We start from the raw sequence: 13,901 nt of genomic DNA, 5'->3' as shown, positions 1-13,901 counted from the left end.
TCACCAACTCCTGGAGTTTACCCAAACTCATGTCCATTGAGTTGGTGATGCCATCCACCCATCTCATCCTCTGTCATCCCTTTCCCCTCCTGCCCTCAATCTTTTCCAGCATCAGGGTCTTTTCAAACAAGTCAGCTCTTCGCATCAGGTGGCCAAAGTATTGGAGTTTCAGCTTCAACGTCAGTCCTTCCAATGAACACCCAGGACTGATCTCCTTTAGAATGGACTGGTTGGATCTCCTTGCAGTCCAAGGGACTCTCAAGAGTCTTCTCCAACACCACAGTTCAAAAGCATCAATTCTTCTGCGTTCAGCTTTCTTTATAGTCCAACTCTCACATCCAACATGACTACTGGAAAAACCAAGGAGAGAGGCATCCAAAGAAGCCAGTCCTACCAACGCTTCAATCTTGGACTTCTTTTCCTTTTTATTTATTTTCATTTTTGACCACCCTGCGTGGCATGTAGGATCTTAGTTCCCCAACCAGGGATTGAACCTGCGTGCCCTGTGTTGCGGTCTTAACCACTGGACCACCAGAGAATTCCTCAGTCTTGGACTTCTGTCCTCCAGAATCATGAGAAAGTACACTTTTGTTGCTTAAGCCACCCAGTCTGTGGTTGTGTTATGGCAGCCCTAGGAAGCTAAAATACCAACGGAGAGCCTGGAACTAAACCTGGCAGATCCCAGCAGAGCTTCTGCCAACCCACAAGCCCAGGAAAGACAGAAATAAATGCTCAAAGTTATAAGCCACCAAGTTTTGGGGGTGTTTGTTACACAGTATTATTGTAGAGGAAAAATGACTAGGAAAAAAAATTAAAATTTTCCCCTAGGCCCATTTTGACAATTTTATTTATTACCCATGACATAATTCCTTAGCAATTTATTAATCTAAACAAAGTTTACCACCTGCCTAGTTCAACACCTTCAGTTATGTCCAAACCACTCCTGCTGCTAGCAAAAGGACAAAACAATGGGTTCAAAACATTCCATCAGAAATTCCTATAGCTCTTATTCCCTTAGTCTCTGATTGGCCAAGTTTATGCCAGTCCTGCCCACAGGCCAGGAGACCAGAAGGCCAGGGCTCCTGTCTGCTCCATGTCTGCATCCCCAGCATCTTTCATGATAAGTGACTAAAAGATGAATCCCTCATGCCAGACAGAAACTGGTGGGAAGGCAGATGCCTTTCTCAGATAAAAATTTAATGGATGGGGACTTTCCTGGTGGTTCAGTAGCTAGGACTCTAGTGTTCCCAATGTGAGGGGTGGCGGGGCTGGGGAGAGCATTCAATCCCTGGTCAGGAACTAGATCCCACATGCTGCAGCTGAAGATCCCACATGTTGCAGTAAAGACTGGCACAGTCAAATAGAATAAATAAATAAAAATAAATATCAAAAAAATCATATGGTACTTCCCTGGTGGTTCAGTGGCAAAGAATCTGCCTGCCAATGCAGGAGACATGGGATCGAGCCCTGATCAGAAAGATCCCACATGCCGAGGAGCAACAAAGCCTGTGCATGACAACTACTGAGCCTGTGCTCTAGAGCTCAGGAGCCGAAACTACTGAAGCCCACACACCTTAGAGCCTGTGCTCTGCAACAAGAGAAGCCGCCAACAGTGAGAAACCCACTCACTGCAACTAGAAAGTAGCCCCCGCTTGCCGCAACTAGAGAGAAGCTCCCGTAGCAACTAAGACCCAACACAGTCAAAAATAAATAAATAAGATCATTTTAAAAGATAGATGTTCAAGGCTCCCCATACTCTAGCCCCTTCCTGCTTTCCCCCAGATTTGTCTCTTCAGAAGAGGAAGCAGAGACTCCAGGGCTCCAGGTGAGTCTTCTCCTTCCCTGTCTCCCCTTGTCCATCTCTTCCTTCTCTTCCAACTGGCTTCTTTTATTTCTTCTTCCAAGCCGTGGTCCTCACTAGCACAGGGCATTTGCACATGCTTTTCTCTGCCTAAAATGCTGATCCACCACCCCTTTCACCTAGTTTATACCTAGTCATCTTTCATATTGTAACCAAACAGGATCCCATGAGGCCCTCCCAGAACAGACGCCTGCCTGTGTCCTCCACCTGCCTTTTTTCTGTGGAAAAACTTTAGTCAAAGAATAAATTTAATCAGAGAAGTGAGAAAATGCAGAAAGAAAAGTCAAGCAAGACAAAATAATAATACTTTATCCATTAAACAAAGTCAAGGACTTTTAGTCCTTCCTCAAGGACTTTAGGGAGAAGGCAATGGCACCCCACTCCAGTACTCTTGCCTGGAAAATCCCATGGATGGAGGAGCCTGGTAGGCTGTAGTCCATTGGGTCACTAAGAGTCGGACACGACTGAGCGACTTCCCTTTCACTTTTCACTTTCATGCATTGGAAAAGGAAATGGCAACCCACTCCAGTGTTCTTGCCTGGAGAATCCCAGGGACGGGGGAGCCTGGTGGGCTGCCGTCTATGGGGTCGCACAGAGTTGGACACGACTGAAGCGATTTAGCAGCAGCAGCAGCAAGGACTTTAGGTAATATTCTGATCCATGTCCTTTGAGCTGTTTTGCAGACACTGAACCACCCATCAGGTGGAAGAAGTTAACTCTGTGCTATGCATAAGCATGTAGACCCCAGACGGGTTGGCACTGGAAGGTTGATGATGCTGCCTCCCAATTACCTCACCACCAACCAATCAGAACAATGTCCACGAGCACTCCTCACCATCCCCTTCAGGGCAGGTCACAGTCTTGAGAGCATTAGTCCACTGTGGCCCCCCTTTGCCTGGAAAAGCAATAAAGCTATTTCTTCCTACTTCTCTCAAAACTCTGTCTCTGAGGCTTAATCCGGCACCAGTGTACAGGGGCTGAATTTTGGCAACAATATCTCAACATGAAGACATTTCTTCAGGGACGCCCACCCTGACTTCTGTAGATTAGGTCAGTCCAAGTATCAGTACCACATACCTCCCCTCTTAGCATTCATTTGTTCTGTAATTGATTAGGGTGACAATTACAGACTTCCAGATTCATGAGGACCGGAACTCATAACACTGGAATGAGGTCTCATTCACTCAGTCCCCCAGAGTCTGCATGTGGTGGATGCACAGTAAGTATTCGTTGATTGAATGAATATTGTCCCAGCTGCTCTGCTGAGTCCCTCCATCCACATCCAGGGTGTCCGCGGAGGTGTGCTGCTCAGATGTCTCTCAAGAGAACCTGCTGTGAGGAGGGTAGGTGTATGACCATCTCTGGCTGCTACCCTTTCAGAGCTCCTGAGTGTTCCTGCCAAGCCGGAGTCCCCTGGGCTGCTCCTAGCCAAAGACTGAGCACAAGGGGGCTCTAGGGATGGGTCCATTTTTCCCAATACAAGACTCCTCCTTTTTTGGTCTAAAGCTCCCTAATGGCCTGGTCAAGACTTTCTCAAAGATGCTGTGCCAGTTATCAATGTATTGTCTCTCCACCCCAAACTCACCCCTCAGTGCCTGCTCTAAGACAATGCGCCCGACTCAGCGTTGTCCCCTGTACAGTGAGATGCTGAACTTTGCCAGCAGAGGGTGCTGGAGGGGACAAACCAAGAAGAAAGGAGTCTTCTTGGTTCTGGGAGGGGGTGTGTGTGTGTGTGTGTGTGTGTATTCCTATATAATCTGCTTTTTGCCCCAAGACCAGCCCTCTCCCTCAGCACACACCTTCTTGCTGCTGCTGCTGCTGCTGCTGCTAAGTTGCTTCAGTCGTGTCCGACTCTGTGCGACCCTATAGACAGCAGCCCACCAGGCTCCCCCGTCCCTGGGATTCTCCAGGCAAGAACACTGGAGTGGGTTGCCATTTCCTTCTCCAATGCATGAAAGTGAAAAGTGAAAGTGAAGTCGCTCAGTCGTGTCTGACTCTTAGCGACCTCATGGACTGCAGCCCACCAGGCTCCTCCATCCATGGGATTTTCCAGGCAAGAGTACTGGAGTGGGGTGCCATTGCCTTCTCCGACACACCTTCTTACAATATTCCAAATCATTCCGCTCCAATCACTGTGGCCTCCTTGATGTTCCGCAGACAAACTAAAATCCTATCTCAAGATCTTTTCACTTGCTGTTTTGTTTTCTCATTTGCCACCTCGTCTAAGAAGCTTCACCTGCTGCTGCTAAGTCACTTCAGTCATGTCCGACTCTGTGCGACCCCATAGACAGAAGCCCACCAGGCTCCCCCATCCCTGGGATTCTCCAGGCAAGAACACTGGAGTGGGTTGCCATTTCCTTCTCCAGTGCATGAAAGTGAAAAGTGAAAGGGAAGTCGCTCAGTCATGTCCGACTCTTAGTGACCCAATGGACTACAGCCTACCAGGCTCCTCCATCCATGGGATTTTCCAGGCAAGAGTACTGGAGTGGGGTGCCATTGCCTTCTCCGAGAAGCTTCACCTACCACCCTCCAAACCCTTTTTTAGCTCTGTCCTTTATCCTGCTGTTTTGTTCCTTCATAGCACTGCCTATAGTGTAACACGCTGTGTACTGTAATGACTTATTCCCTTTTCTGTCTCCCCCACCACGCACGTGCACACACACACACACACACACACATAAAGAAACGCCTCCTCCAGGAGGCCAGACACTGTGATGTGTTCACTGCTGCATCCCCAGGGCCTGGATTAGTACCTGGGACACAGCAGATACCCAGTAAGTATTTGCTAATTGACAGAATAAAGGAATGTCTTTACCTCTGCTCAAGCCATTCCCTCCACCTGGAATGCCTTCCCTCTCCCTCCTGCCATTCCGAATCCCACCTATCACTAAAGGCTCAACCCCAACCCCTTCTCCTCCAGGAAGCCCTCATTGATAAGTGGGGTCCTGGCAAGTGGCTTATTGCCCCTCACTTACTGTTCTGCCTAATCTTAGGTATAATGTAGGCTTTATGGCAGGTAGAGACTGTGGTGGAGACTAAAGGCAGATGAGAGCCACCAGCTTTATTGGGGTTAAGGGAGGGGAGGGGCCTCCACAGGCTCTGGACGAAGGTGGAGCTGCAGGGGGAGCCACCGGGATTCCATGTCACTTCTTCCACTGCTTCCTCTCATAGTCCCACCGGGAGGCCAGGCCTTGCACGGGGTTGCCCTTCATGTCCAGGATGCGCTGGAGCTGCTGGGCCTTCCACTCATCCGTCAGGGTGATGGGCTTCTTACGGAACACTGCAGGGAAGGAACCAGGTAGGACCCAGGGCATATGGGACCCTGCCAACCCCCTTCCACTGAGTCAGGGTGTCCAGGCATGGGGTCGAGATGCCCTGCACTGAGGACCCCTCTCCACTCTCTCCATCCCCCACTAGACTCCCCACTAAAGCTGCACTCCAGGTTCTGTCCCAAGCTTTGCCTTGGACTCACTGGGGGAACTGGGCGATGTCCTTCCTCTTTCTCAGGTTCAGTTTCCTCATCTACTCTGGGACCCAAGGATAGGAGGAGCACTGGCTTGAAGTCTTTTTGGGTCCAAATCTCAGTTCCACCATTCCCTTGCTGCGTTACCTTGAATAAGTCACTTCATCTCTGAGCCCCAGTTTCCTAACCTGTCAAAAACAAATCCTGTCCACTAGGCTTGTGGAGACTGAATTTGTTAATATTTATAATGCAATTAGCAGAATGCGGGACAGATATTAAGCTCCTAATACATGATAGCTACCATAGCTTCCCTGGTAGCTCAGTTGGTAAAGAATCTGCCTGTAGTGCAGGAGACCTGGGTTCGATCCCTGGGTCATGAAGATCTCCTGGAGAAGGAAATGGCAACCCACTCCAGTATTCTTGCCTGGAGAATCCCACGGACAGAGGAACCTGGCAGGCTACAGTCCATGGGGTCGCAAGAATCTGACACAACATAGCGACTAAACCACCACCACCGTAGTTATAATTACTGAGTTTGTTCCAACTTATTGGGAAGCGTCCAGCATGAAATAGTTTCTTATGCTTCCTCTCAGGAAGAAGAAGATGAGAGCGGCCAGTTTTATTGGGGTTAAGTAAGAGGGAAGCATAAGAAACCATCTTCTATATTGTTTAAGCTCTTGAATATTGGAGACTCTTTGTTACAGCAGCTGAAACAATATGTTGAAAAGTTCATGACTAATAACAACAATTAGTAACAACACCATTCATAACTGTGTGCCTGGCACTAGCCAACAGCTCTCTCATTAAATCCTCACAAGAACCCTGAGATGTAGGCACTATTATTCCCATTTTATGGATGAGGGAGTTAAGACCCAGAGAGGCAGAGTCCCTACATTCCAACCCAGGCAGCCATGCTCTGCCCTTCACCCTACATCACTCTGGAGGACTTTTCAAAAACTCTTCAGATGAGTACTAGCTTAGTTCACTTATCAAAACTTGGCTGATAGCTATGACCACAAGGGCATGGCTGAAGACTGTGGCTGGGTGAGGCACTGCCACTCACCGTAGACCCGCTGCCACCAAATCAGTAGACCTGTGAATCCACAGAAGAAAAAGACACAGCCCATCACTGTCTTCCACTCGTTGGAGCGTCTGTTCATCTCCGCGAAGGTCTCATGGAACTGGAGCCGGTACACTGGAGGCAGGTGGGCCGGGGGTGGGGGGAGGGGGAGTGGGGGCGGCGCCTCAGATACATCCAATTCTTGGGCCAACTCTTGGCCTCGGGGACCTCCAGCCACCCTCTCCCTGCAGCAGAAGCTATCCATTCAGCAAATTCCTACTGAGCATCTACTGTGTGCAAAGCATGGCTAGGAGCTGATGATGAGGCTTGAGGCTCCCGGGGGCACTTCTGGTGGGCAGCACTTGGTGTCACACATCTTTCCTGCTTCTGAAAGCCAGACCCCTGCTCTTCCATCCAATTCACCTGCCTCTTTCTGCTCCATACCCCGACACCACTCAGTGAAGCCCAGGACTCCCCATGCTCTCCAGCTCCCATATCCTTCCCCATGCTGTTTCCACTGCCTAGCAGCCCCTCCCCCTCACCATCCAAGGCCAGCTGGAACAACCCTTCTTGGGCAAGCCTACCAGGATGCATCTCACTCTCTCCTTTGGGTTCTCACAGCCCCATGAACACACCTCACCCAGCAGCATATCCTCTATTACAGCTTTCTAGGTTTGCATTGGTTCCCCCACTGGACCGGGAGCACCCTAGGGGCAGGAACCCTCCCCGTGATTCACTTCTGTGTCCCCAGCATCACCTAGCATCAGGCTGTGCTCAAACAGTTGTGTGAATTAAAAAATGAATGAACAAAAGAATGAATTTCACCACTCAGGTATGCATTTGAGTATTTGGGTGAGTGGGTTCTAGCTGTCTTGGCCAGGGTTTCTCCCTGCTGGCTGCTCCCTAACAGGCCAGGCCCTTCTTTGCAAAATCACCCCCATCCCCACCCTGAGACCTACAGGCCACCTTCTCGGCGTGGCTCAGCTGGGTCCAGCTGCCCTTCTCCTTCTCCTTGAGGGCCCGCTGCTCAGCGTTGAGTTCCATGCAGAAGGGCTCCTCGGGCATGGGGTAGGAGCGCTGGGCATGGTAGTTAGTGTAGGGGGGCATCTTCTCCTTGCCGTGGGCTGTGGGCACAGGGAGGAGCTGAGATGAGGCTGCCCCTGAGACATCCCAGCACCAACCATAAGATTAACAAAGAGGGTAGCACTTATTGCCAGAGAAGGCAATGGCAACCCACTCCAGTACTCTTGCCTGGAAAATCCCATGGGCTGAGGAGCCTGGTGGGCTGCAGTCCATGGGGTCGTTGAGGGTCAGACATGACTGAGCGACTTCACTTTCACTTTTCACTTTCATGCATTGGAGAAGGAAATGGCAACCCACTCCAGTGTTCTTGCCTGGAGAATCCCAGGGACGGGGGAGCCTGGGGGGCTGCCATCTATAGGGTCACACAGAGTCGGACACGACTGAAGTGACTTAGCAGCAGCAGCACTTATTGATCACTTAAACTGTGTGCCAGGAACCATGCTAAGGCCTTTGGGCGGGTTGACTCATTGGCTTGGCATGGCTCTGAGACAGTGATATTAGTCTCATCTTACAGAGGAAGAAACTGAGTAGCTAAGGGACTTACTGAAGTTCGCAGAGCAAGAGGGAGCTTGGCCAGGGCGGCAGTTCAGCCCCTCTGGCTCCAGACCCTGTGTCCTCTGGGAAGATCTGGGGTGGGGATGGCACATCAGGCGAAGGCAATGGGCGGGGAAAGGCTTGAAGAGATGAACCTGGGATGGCAGTTGGGAAACTGCTCCACAAACTGGAAAGCACTAGACCTGTGCCCTTAATGAGTGGTCACGGGCATGGCTTTGGAGTCGTGAGACCCCAGGTCCAGCCCGCCCCAGCTCCGACAAGCCCTCTTTACCTCACTGTGTTCCACGTCCTCACTTGGAAAGTGGGGATAGTAAGTAATCCTATCTCACACTGTTGTGGAAGCTTCAAGATCATGCCCGGGGCCCGACACACATAAGTTACACAGATAGAGGTTGGTTTCACGTCTCACTTCCGTGCCTGGAAGCTCTCCCTGATAGCCTAGCCCTCAAGGGCTCCGTGTGAGTGTCCAGAACAAGGCTGGGCCTAGAAGAGTCTAGTAAAGCTTCTTCTGTTTACTGTCACCTGGGATGCCCTCCAGGAGGGCACTGGAACCACCTTGCCCGGAGAGCGTGGGAACTGCTTTGGGAAAAAGAGTCCCGGCTCTGGGACCATTTGTTCATCTGAGAAAGGGAGATAATGGCACAGTGTCCACTTCACGTGGCTGCTATGAAATCCAAATGTGTTAATCTGTGCAAAACATCGATCCCAGCTCAGGGCACACAGTAAGGGCTCAATAAATGTTATCTGTTATTCTCCAGAGGATCAAGAAGGCCCGTCTATCTGGCTCAAGTCTCCCCTTCTTTAGGCCTCTTTCTTCCAACTGGCTTGGACACAAAGGTCTGGAAGGTTCTGTCAGCACCCTCTGCCTCTGGACACAAAGGCCTTAGGAACCTGAGGTACAGGCGTCAGGCCCTGAGAACACTTCGGGGGAGGGGGCTGCTGTCTATTTCCTGGATGAATGTGGCCCCCCACCAAGGACCAGGATCATGGGAAATGGTTCAGGACAGGCCCAGAGCAGCATGGAAGGGAGCGGGAGCAGCATGCAGACAGGACCCCTGCCCCAAGCCTCGGAGCTGGGCAAGGGAGGGCATGTCCACGTCTTACCGGTGCTTCCTGGGCTGTGGATCCCTCGAGTTCCAAGGCCCCCTTGCCTCAGGGTCAAGCTCCAGGCAGCTCTGAAGGTCATCTGGGGCATGGTTTGGGGTGAGTCTTGCCCTCACATTGCCCTCTGCCCTTCCCCTCAGGACCAGACCGAGACACAGGGTTTACACAGGTGTGGTGACTGGGAAGGGCATGGTCTCCAGGATATCAAGGTCATCTCCAGCTCCTGCCCCCTTCTAAGTTTGTATGATGGAGGGTAGATGGGGCTTCTAGACATTGGGAGCCCCCTCCTGGGGCCTCAGTTTGCCATCTGAGAAGTGGGACGAGGCCTAACTCCTAAGTCAGGGCCTGAACAGTTTGGATCTGGGAGCCTCAGTTCTAGTTCCAGCCTCAGCTCACAGTGGGTGGCTAGCTTAGACAAGCTTTCTCAGCTGTTTACCCCCCAGAGGAAACAGGGTGGGAGTCCAGGTCGGGAGGGAGCAGTTCCTGGGATAACTGTCTTGCTACAGGGCCATCTGCCAAGGTCTCCTGCAGATGGCTTGCCCTCCCCCTCTCCTCCCGCTGTAATTGGTTGCCTACGTGCCTGGAAAGCCTGCTCTGCTGGACCTGGTGGGAGAGAGGGACAGGCGAACCCAACCCCCCCATCCCCAGGGAAAATCAGGATTTGGCAACCTGGGGCGGCGGGGGGCGAGGGGGCTGTGAGGAGGAGATTCAGAGGGGGATAAAGACCAACTTGGTCAGAGGTAGGAAGGGGGGCACACATTTGGGGAGAAGAAGAGGGTACCCCACTTCTGGAAACTGAAAGGACCCCTACATCTAGAGAGAGAGAGAAGGGCACCCAATAATTAGATAGAGGGTAGGATGTACCATAAGTGGAAAGTGGACAGACACCCCACATCTGGAAAGGAAAGGGTCCCCATCAGTGATAAGTGGGTGACAGAGCCCCACCTGTGGGGAGAGGGAAGGAATAATCTACATTTGAGGAAAGAGATAGTGTCCCATATGTGGACAGAGGAAAATTCCCCTCACCCTTGAGCTGCCAGTAGCCCTCAGCCCCCAGACCCTCCTCCACAGCAGTGACCCCACAGGTCCTGACGGGGTGATGAAAGCCAGAGTCCCAGCCGCATCCCCCACTGGCCCGTGTTTGGACAGCTGAGGCTCTCCCCAGCCACTCACTCACCTTGCGGCTTGGAGGGAGCCAGAACACGACCCAGGTCTGCAGAGCAAGCAACAGAGAAGAGGCTGCAGAGGGACTGGATCGCTGGCGCCTGCCCGGGGCCCGCCCCACAGCCTTCCCCAGGGCCGCCCCTGCGTGGGAACGTCCTGCCTGTGAGCGCCCAGCCCGCGTCCCTGGGGGCTCCCACCCACAGCCTGGGGAGAGGGATTGACACTGACACCATGCCTCAATTTCCCTGCCCATCCGGGTCTGGCCTCTGGAGACCACCAGCTGATAGAGCCCTGGGTCCAGGCAGCTGTGTGTTCTGGACTGGCCCAGCCCTCTGAGCCTGGTTGTCCCAGGAGCTGGATCTTCTTGCCTTCACACTTCTGCTCACTGCTGTTTCTTCTACCTGGAATACTCTCAGAGGGCTTTTGAGGACCCAAGTCTTGCCAGCTTTCGAGCGCAGACCCAATGCTTCCTGCTGCAGGAAGCTACAAGGATAGAATTTGGGGATGGCCTGTGGTATACCACCTGGCATTCATGCCCCCAATCACAATGACAGGTGAAAACGCCTCCCTCTGGGGTTCAGCTCTTAGCTGTGTGACCTTTAACAAATGGCTAAACCTCCCTGAGTCTCTTTGTGTAAAGATTAAATATGTCAATAGAAAAGCATCAGGCACATTTATTCCAGGACTGTTTATTAAGACCTGTTAGAGCTGGCATTATTGTCTATTGTTTAAACGTGTGAGGATTTAGAGATAAACAAAAGTCAACACAGTCCTTGCCATTATAGGGCTTACAATCTAGTTCCAAGTAGAGAGAGGCCTGGACAAAGACCCAAAGGCAGAAAAACACAGATGTGTTCATAGAATAGAGAGAGAACATCTTGGTCAGATTGTAATGGGCAAAGGAGAAAGTTGGAGAGAGACTGGAACACCAAGCAGGGCTTTGGAAGTCATGGTGTGGATCTCAGATTTTATTTTAAAGACGGGAGGCCAACAAAGGTAAAAGGGGGAATGATGTGGTTACTGGAGCAGAACATGAGTTCAGTAAATGTGGCTTGGGATTGTTAGAATACTGATGCTGGACTGATGGATGAAGGCTGTGAGTCCCTTCTGTGGCCTGGGGCCAAAGCTTTCTAGGTGTCCAAGCTCTGGTCCAGTGACGTGTGCGGAGGACCCACCCATCCCTCAGGGTTCCTGTAGCCCAGTGAGGCCATAGAGACCCACTCTATCCACTGCCTGGAAGAAGGGGCTTACTGCTCCGGAGGCAGATGAGCCTTGAAGAGAGAGATCCTCCAGTGGGCAGGATGCAGGCCCCCTCCATTCTGGGAGATGAAAAGGCAGTGTGGGAGTCTCCTGGATGTCTGAGACCCCAGCGCCCAGGATTGGCCCTGCTTATTCCTGGAGACTGCTGCTCCCCCTTCCCCGTGATCAAGGGGATTCCAGAGTTGAGACAACCCCAAGAGGATCACCTCATCTCTTGGATGCTGTCCAGGATGTCCTGAAGAGTAAGCCTAAGGACAGAAGCAGAGGGAAGACCCGCCTTCAGGCAGCCTGGGGAGGATACACTTGGTGTCTCATCAGAACTTTCGAGGCTGGTTGCACTGGAGTGAGTGGCTGATGTGTGAGTGGCAGCTCTATTGCTGCCTCAATGGCGACCAAGCAGCACCATTTCTGAGCCTGTTTTCCGAGCTCACAAGCCTCCCAAGAGAAGTCATCTAGAGAACTTGACCCTCTGTTCTCCTCTACCATCTCCCATTCCTGCCTCTATGGGAACTCCAGTCTCCAGATGTGGGGTAATGTTGTGACAAAGAACATCTGTTTGGGAAGCTGGCCCCAGGGCTGAGGGTGATGGAGTGATGGCAGGCTCCAGGCGGCTCAAGGTTGACATAGGGCAGCAGGACCTTCTGGGGGATGATGCCCAGCAGTGTCTCAAGGCCTGGAACCTGGGAATAGTCAGACTTTTCTGTAAAACAGATCTCTCAGAGGTGTCAGGGCCAGGGAGTAGGAGTCTTCCCTGGGAACCTTGGTGGGCACAAGGCGGGCTTCAGGTAGAGTATTACAGCCCACTCAGGGCAAGGGGTACTCTATGTAAATGCAGGCTGAGATTTCGGAAACAGCTGGAATGGGAGGTGAGAGGCCCTGCGGCTCCAACCCTCCCGGGGGGAGCCCATATTACAGAAAGGAACAGCTCTCATTCGATCAGATTCAGGGAGCCCCTGAGATTCTGCCCAGACACAAAGACCTGAGCCACGACCTCAGTATCCCATTGGTACGACCTTCTCCCCTCGCCCAATTCAGACTTCATGCACGACCACCTTCATTCTCCCAGCCTGGAGGAGATACAGAGAAAGCACCCGAAGGCGAAAATAAGGAGGGCTGTTGTGTTGGACAAGGCGTCGCGGACTCGTATTCCCAGCCCCATGGGGAGCTCCTGGAGCCGATTGAACATGGGGAGCCTGAGACGGGGAAGGGCGCGGGATGAGGCCAAGGACTGTGGATATGGCGGGTAGCCGGAGCCTGAGAGTAGGAGTGGACGGGGTTTATCCTTAGGGGCGGGGACTGCGAATTAGAGGGGGGCCAGGGAAGAGCAGGGGCGGAGGCACTAGGTGGGTGGGGCCAGCTGTGTGGGGGAGGGGCCAGTGGACAGAGAGGCGTGGTCACGACAAAGAGCCTATCCCTATCCTTCTCTCCAGCTGGAATGCCGGCTGACGCGCGAACTCCCAGCAGACACTGTAATTCAGGAACACTGAGGCCTTCAGGGCCCCGGGCGGCTCCGGGCAGCAGCTCAGGCCCGGAGATCGTCAATCGAAGACCCGGAGATACACCAGGAAGCAGTCTAGACAGCGCTTCTGCAGCTGTGGACAGGCGGGCCGGGTCTGAACCGACGCCGAACCAGGGCTACCACGGGGACAATCGCTAGTGGCGGGTTTCCTGGCCCTAGGAAAGACCCACGTGGTGCAATCGGAAGCAGGTGAACGCCCTTGGCTGGATTTCATTGGGACCGGTGGCCTGGAAGATCGAAACCTCCTTCCGGCAGGTCTGATGTCTCTGCACTACACCTGGTGCATTAAATACACGAAGCCCTATATGTTCAGCCGGAAGAGCAATTCCTCTCAGAGTTGCAGGGAAGATGTTTGAGGCCGACCCCAAGGGACCATGAGGTTGTCACTCATGGCCCCTTGGCCCCACCCACAAGCGGCCTGTATTCCAGGTCCCGCCATCTGTCTTGTCACTCACACTACTCACCTATGCCCGTCGTCTCCTCCCTCCTTCCTCGTCCTGGAGCTGCCAGTCATCCTTCCCTGGTCCCTCGAGCAGTCTTCGTGCCCGCTGTTCTGGACTCTACCTCGTAGGCTAGCATTCCACCATCTTCAGCCCTGTCCCAGCCGCGTCATTTATCCCTGGCGGTGCCCGGCTCGCCTAGCTTAGCCCGCCCGCCGACCCCACCCCTACCCTGAGGCTCGTCCTCAATCGCTCAGCCCGGGCCACCCCCTTGCCCAGTCCGTCATTCTGGCACTGCCTTCCCAAGACTCGATAAACCCTCGCCCTGGCTCCTGCCTTGTTCTTTCGGTCATTTGTGGTACCGCCCCCTCCCTATCCCTTCCCTCACTGCA

The 13,901-nt window shown here is 52.7% G+C and overlaps 1 protein-coding gene across 2 annotated transcripts; it reads right to left on the bottom strand.

The window, feature by feature from the left end:
• Window positions 1–4,905: 4,905 nt before the first annotated feature.
• LOC129625822 (cytochrome c oxidase subunit 4 isoform 2, mitochondrial) lies at window positions 4,906–10,675 on the bottom strand. 2 transcript variants are annotated; one of them, XM_055544694.1, is made up of 6 exons: window positions 10,519–10,675; window positions 10,304–10,339; window positions 9,127–9,208; window positions 7,344–7,508; window positions 6,388–6,519; window positions 4,906–5,141 (listed from the first exon to the last, which is right to left on the bottom strand). In XM_055544694.1, the coding sequence occupies exons 3-6, from the start codon at window positions 9,206–9,208 to the stop codon at window positions 5,005–5,007; spliced, it is 516 nt and encodes a 171-aa protein (XP_055400669.1). In that variant the 5' UTR covers window positions 10,304–10,339; window positions 10,519–10,675; the 3' UTR covers window positions 4,906–5,004. The 2 variants fall into 2 exon arrangements, with proteins under 2 accessions (XP_055400669.1, XP_055400670.1); XM_055544695.1 differs by lacking the exon at window positions 10,519–10,675 and having other exon boundaries at window positions 6,388–6,417; window positions 10,304–10,403.
• Window positions 10,676–13,901: the final 3,226 nt, after the last annotated feature.

Source organism: Bubalus kerabau, chromosome 13 (genome assembly GCF_029407905.1).
Source record: "Bubalus kerabau isolate K-KA32 ecotype Philippines breed swamp buffalo chromosome 13, PCC_UOA_SB_1v2, whole genome shotgun sequence".
NCBI lineage: Eukaryota > Metazoa > Chordata > Mammalia > Artiodactyla > Bovidae > Bubalus > Bubalus kerabau.
The sequence above is the reverse complement of the archived record's forward strand: the minus strand, read 5'-3'. Positions and strand labels throughout refer to the sequence as shown.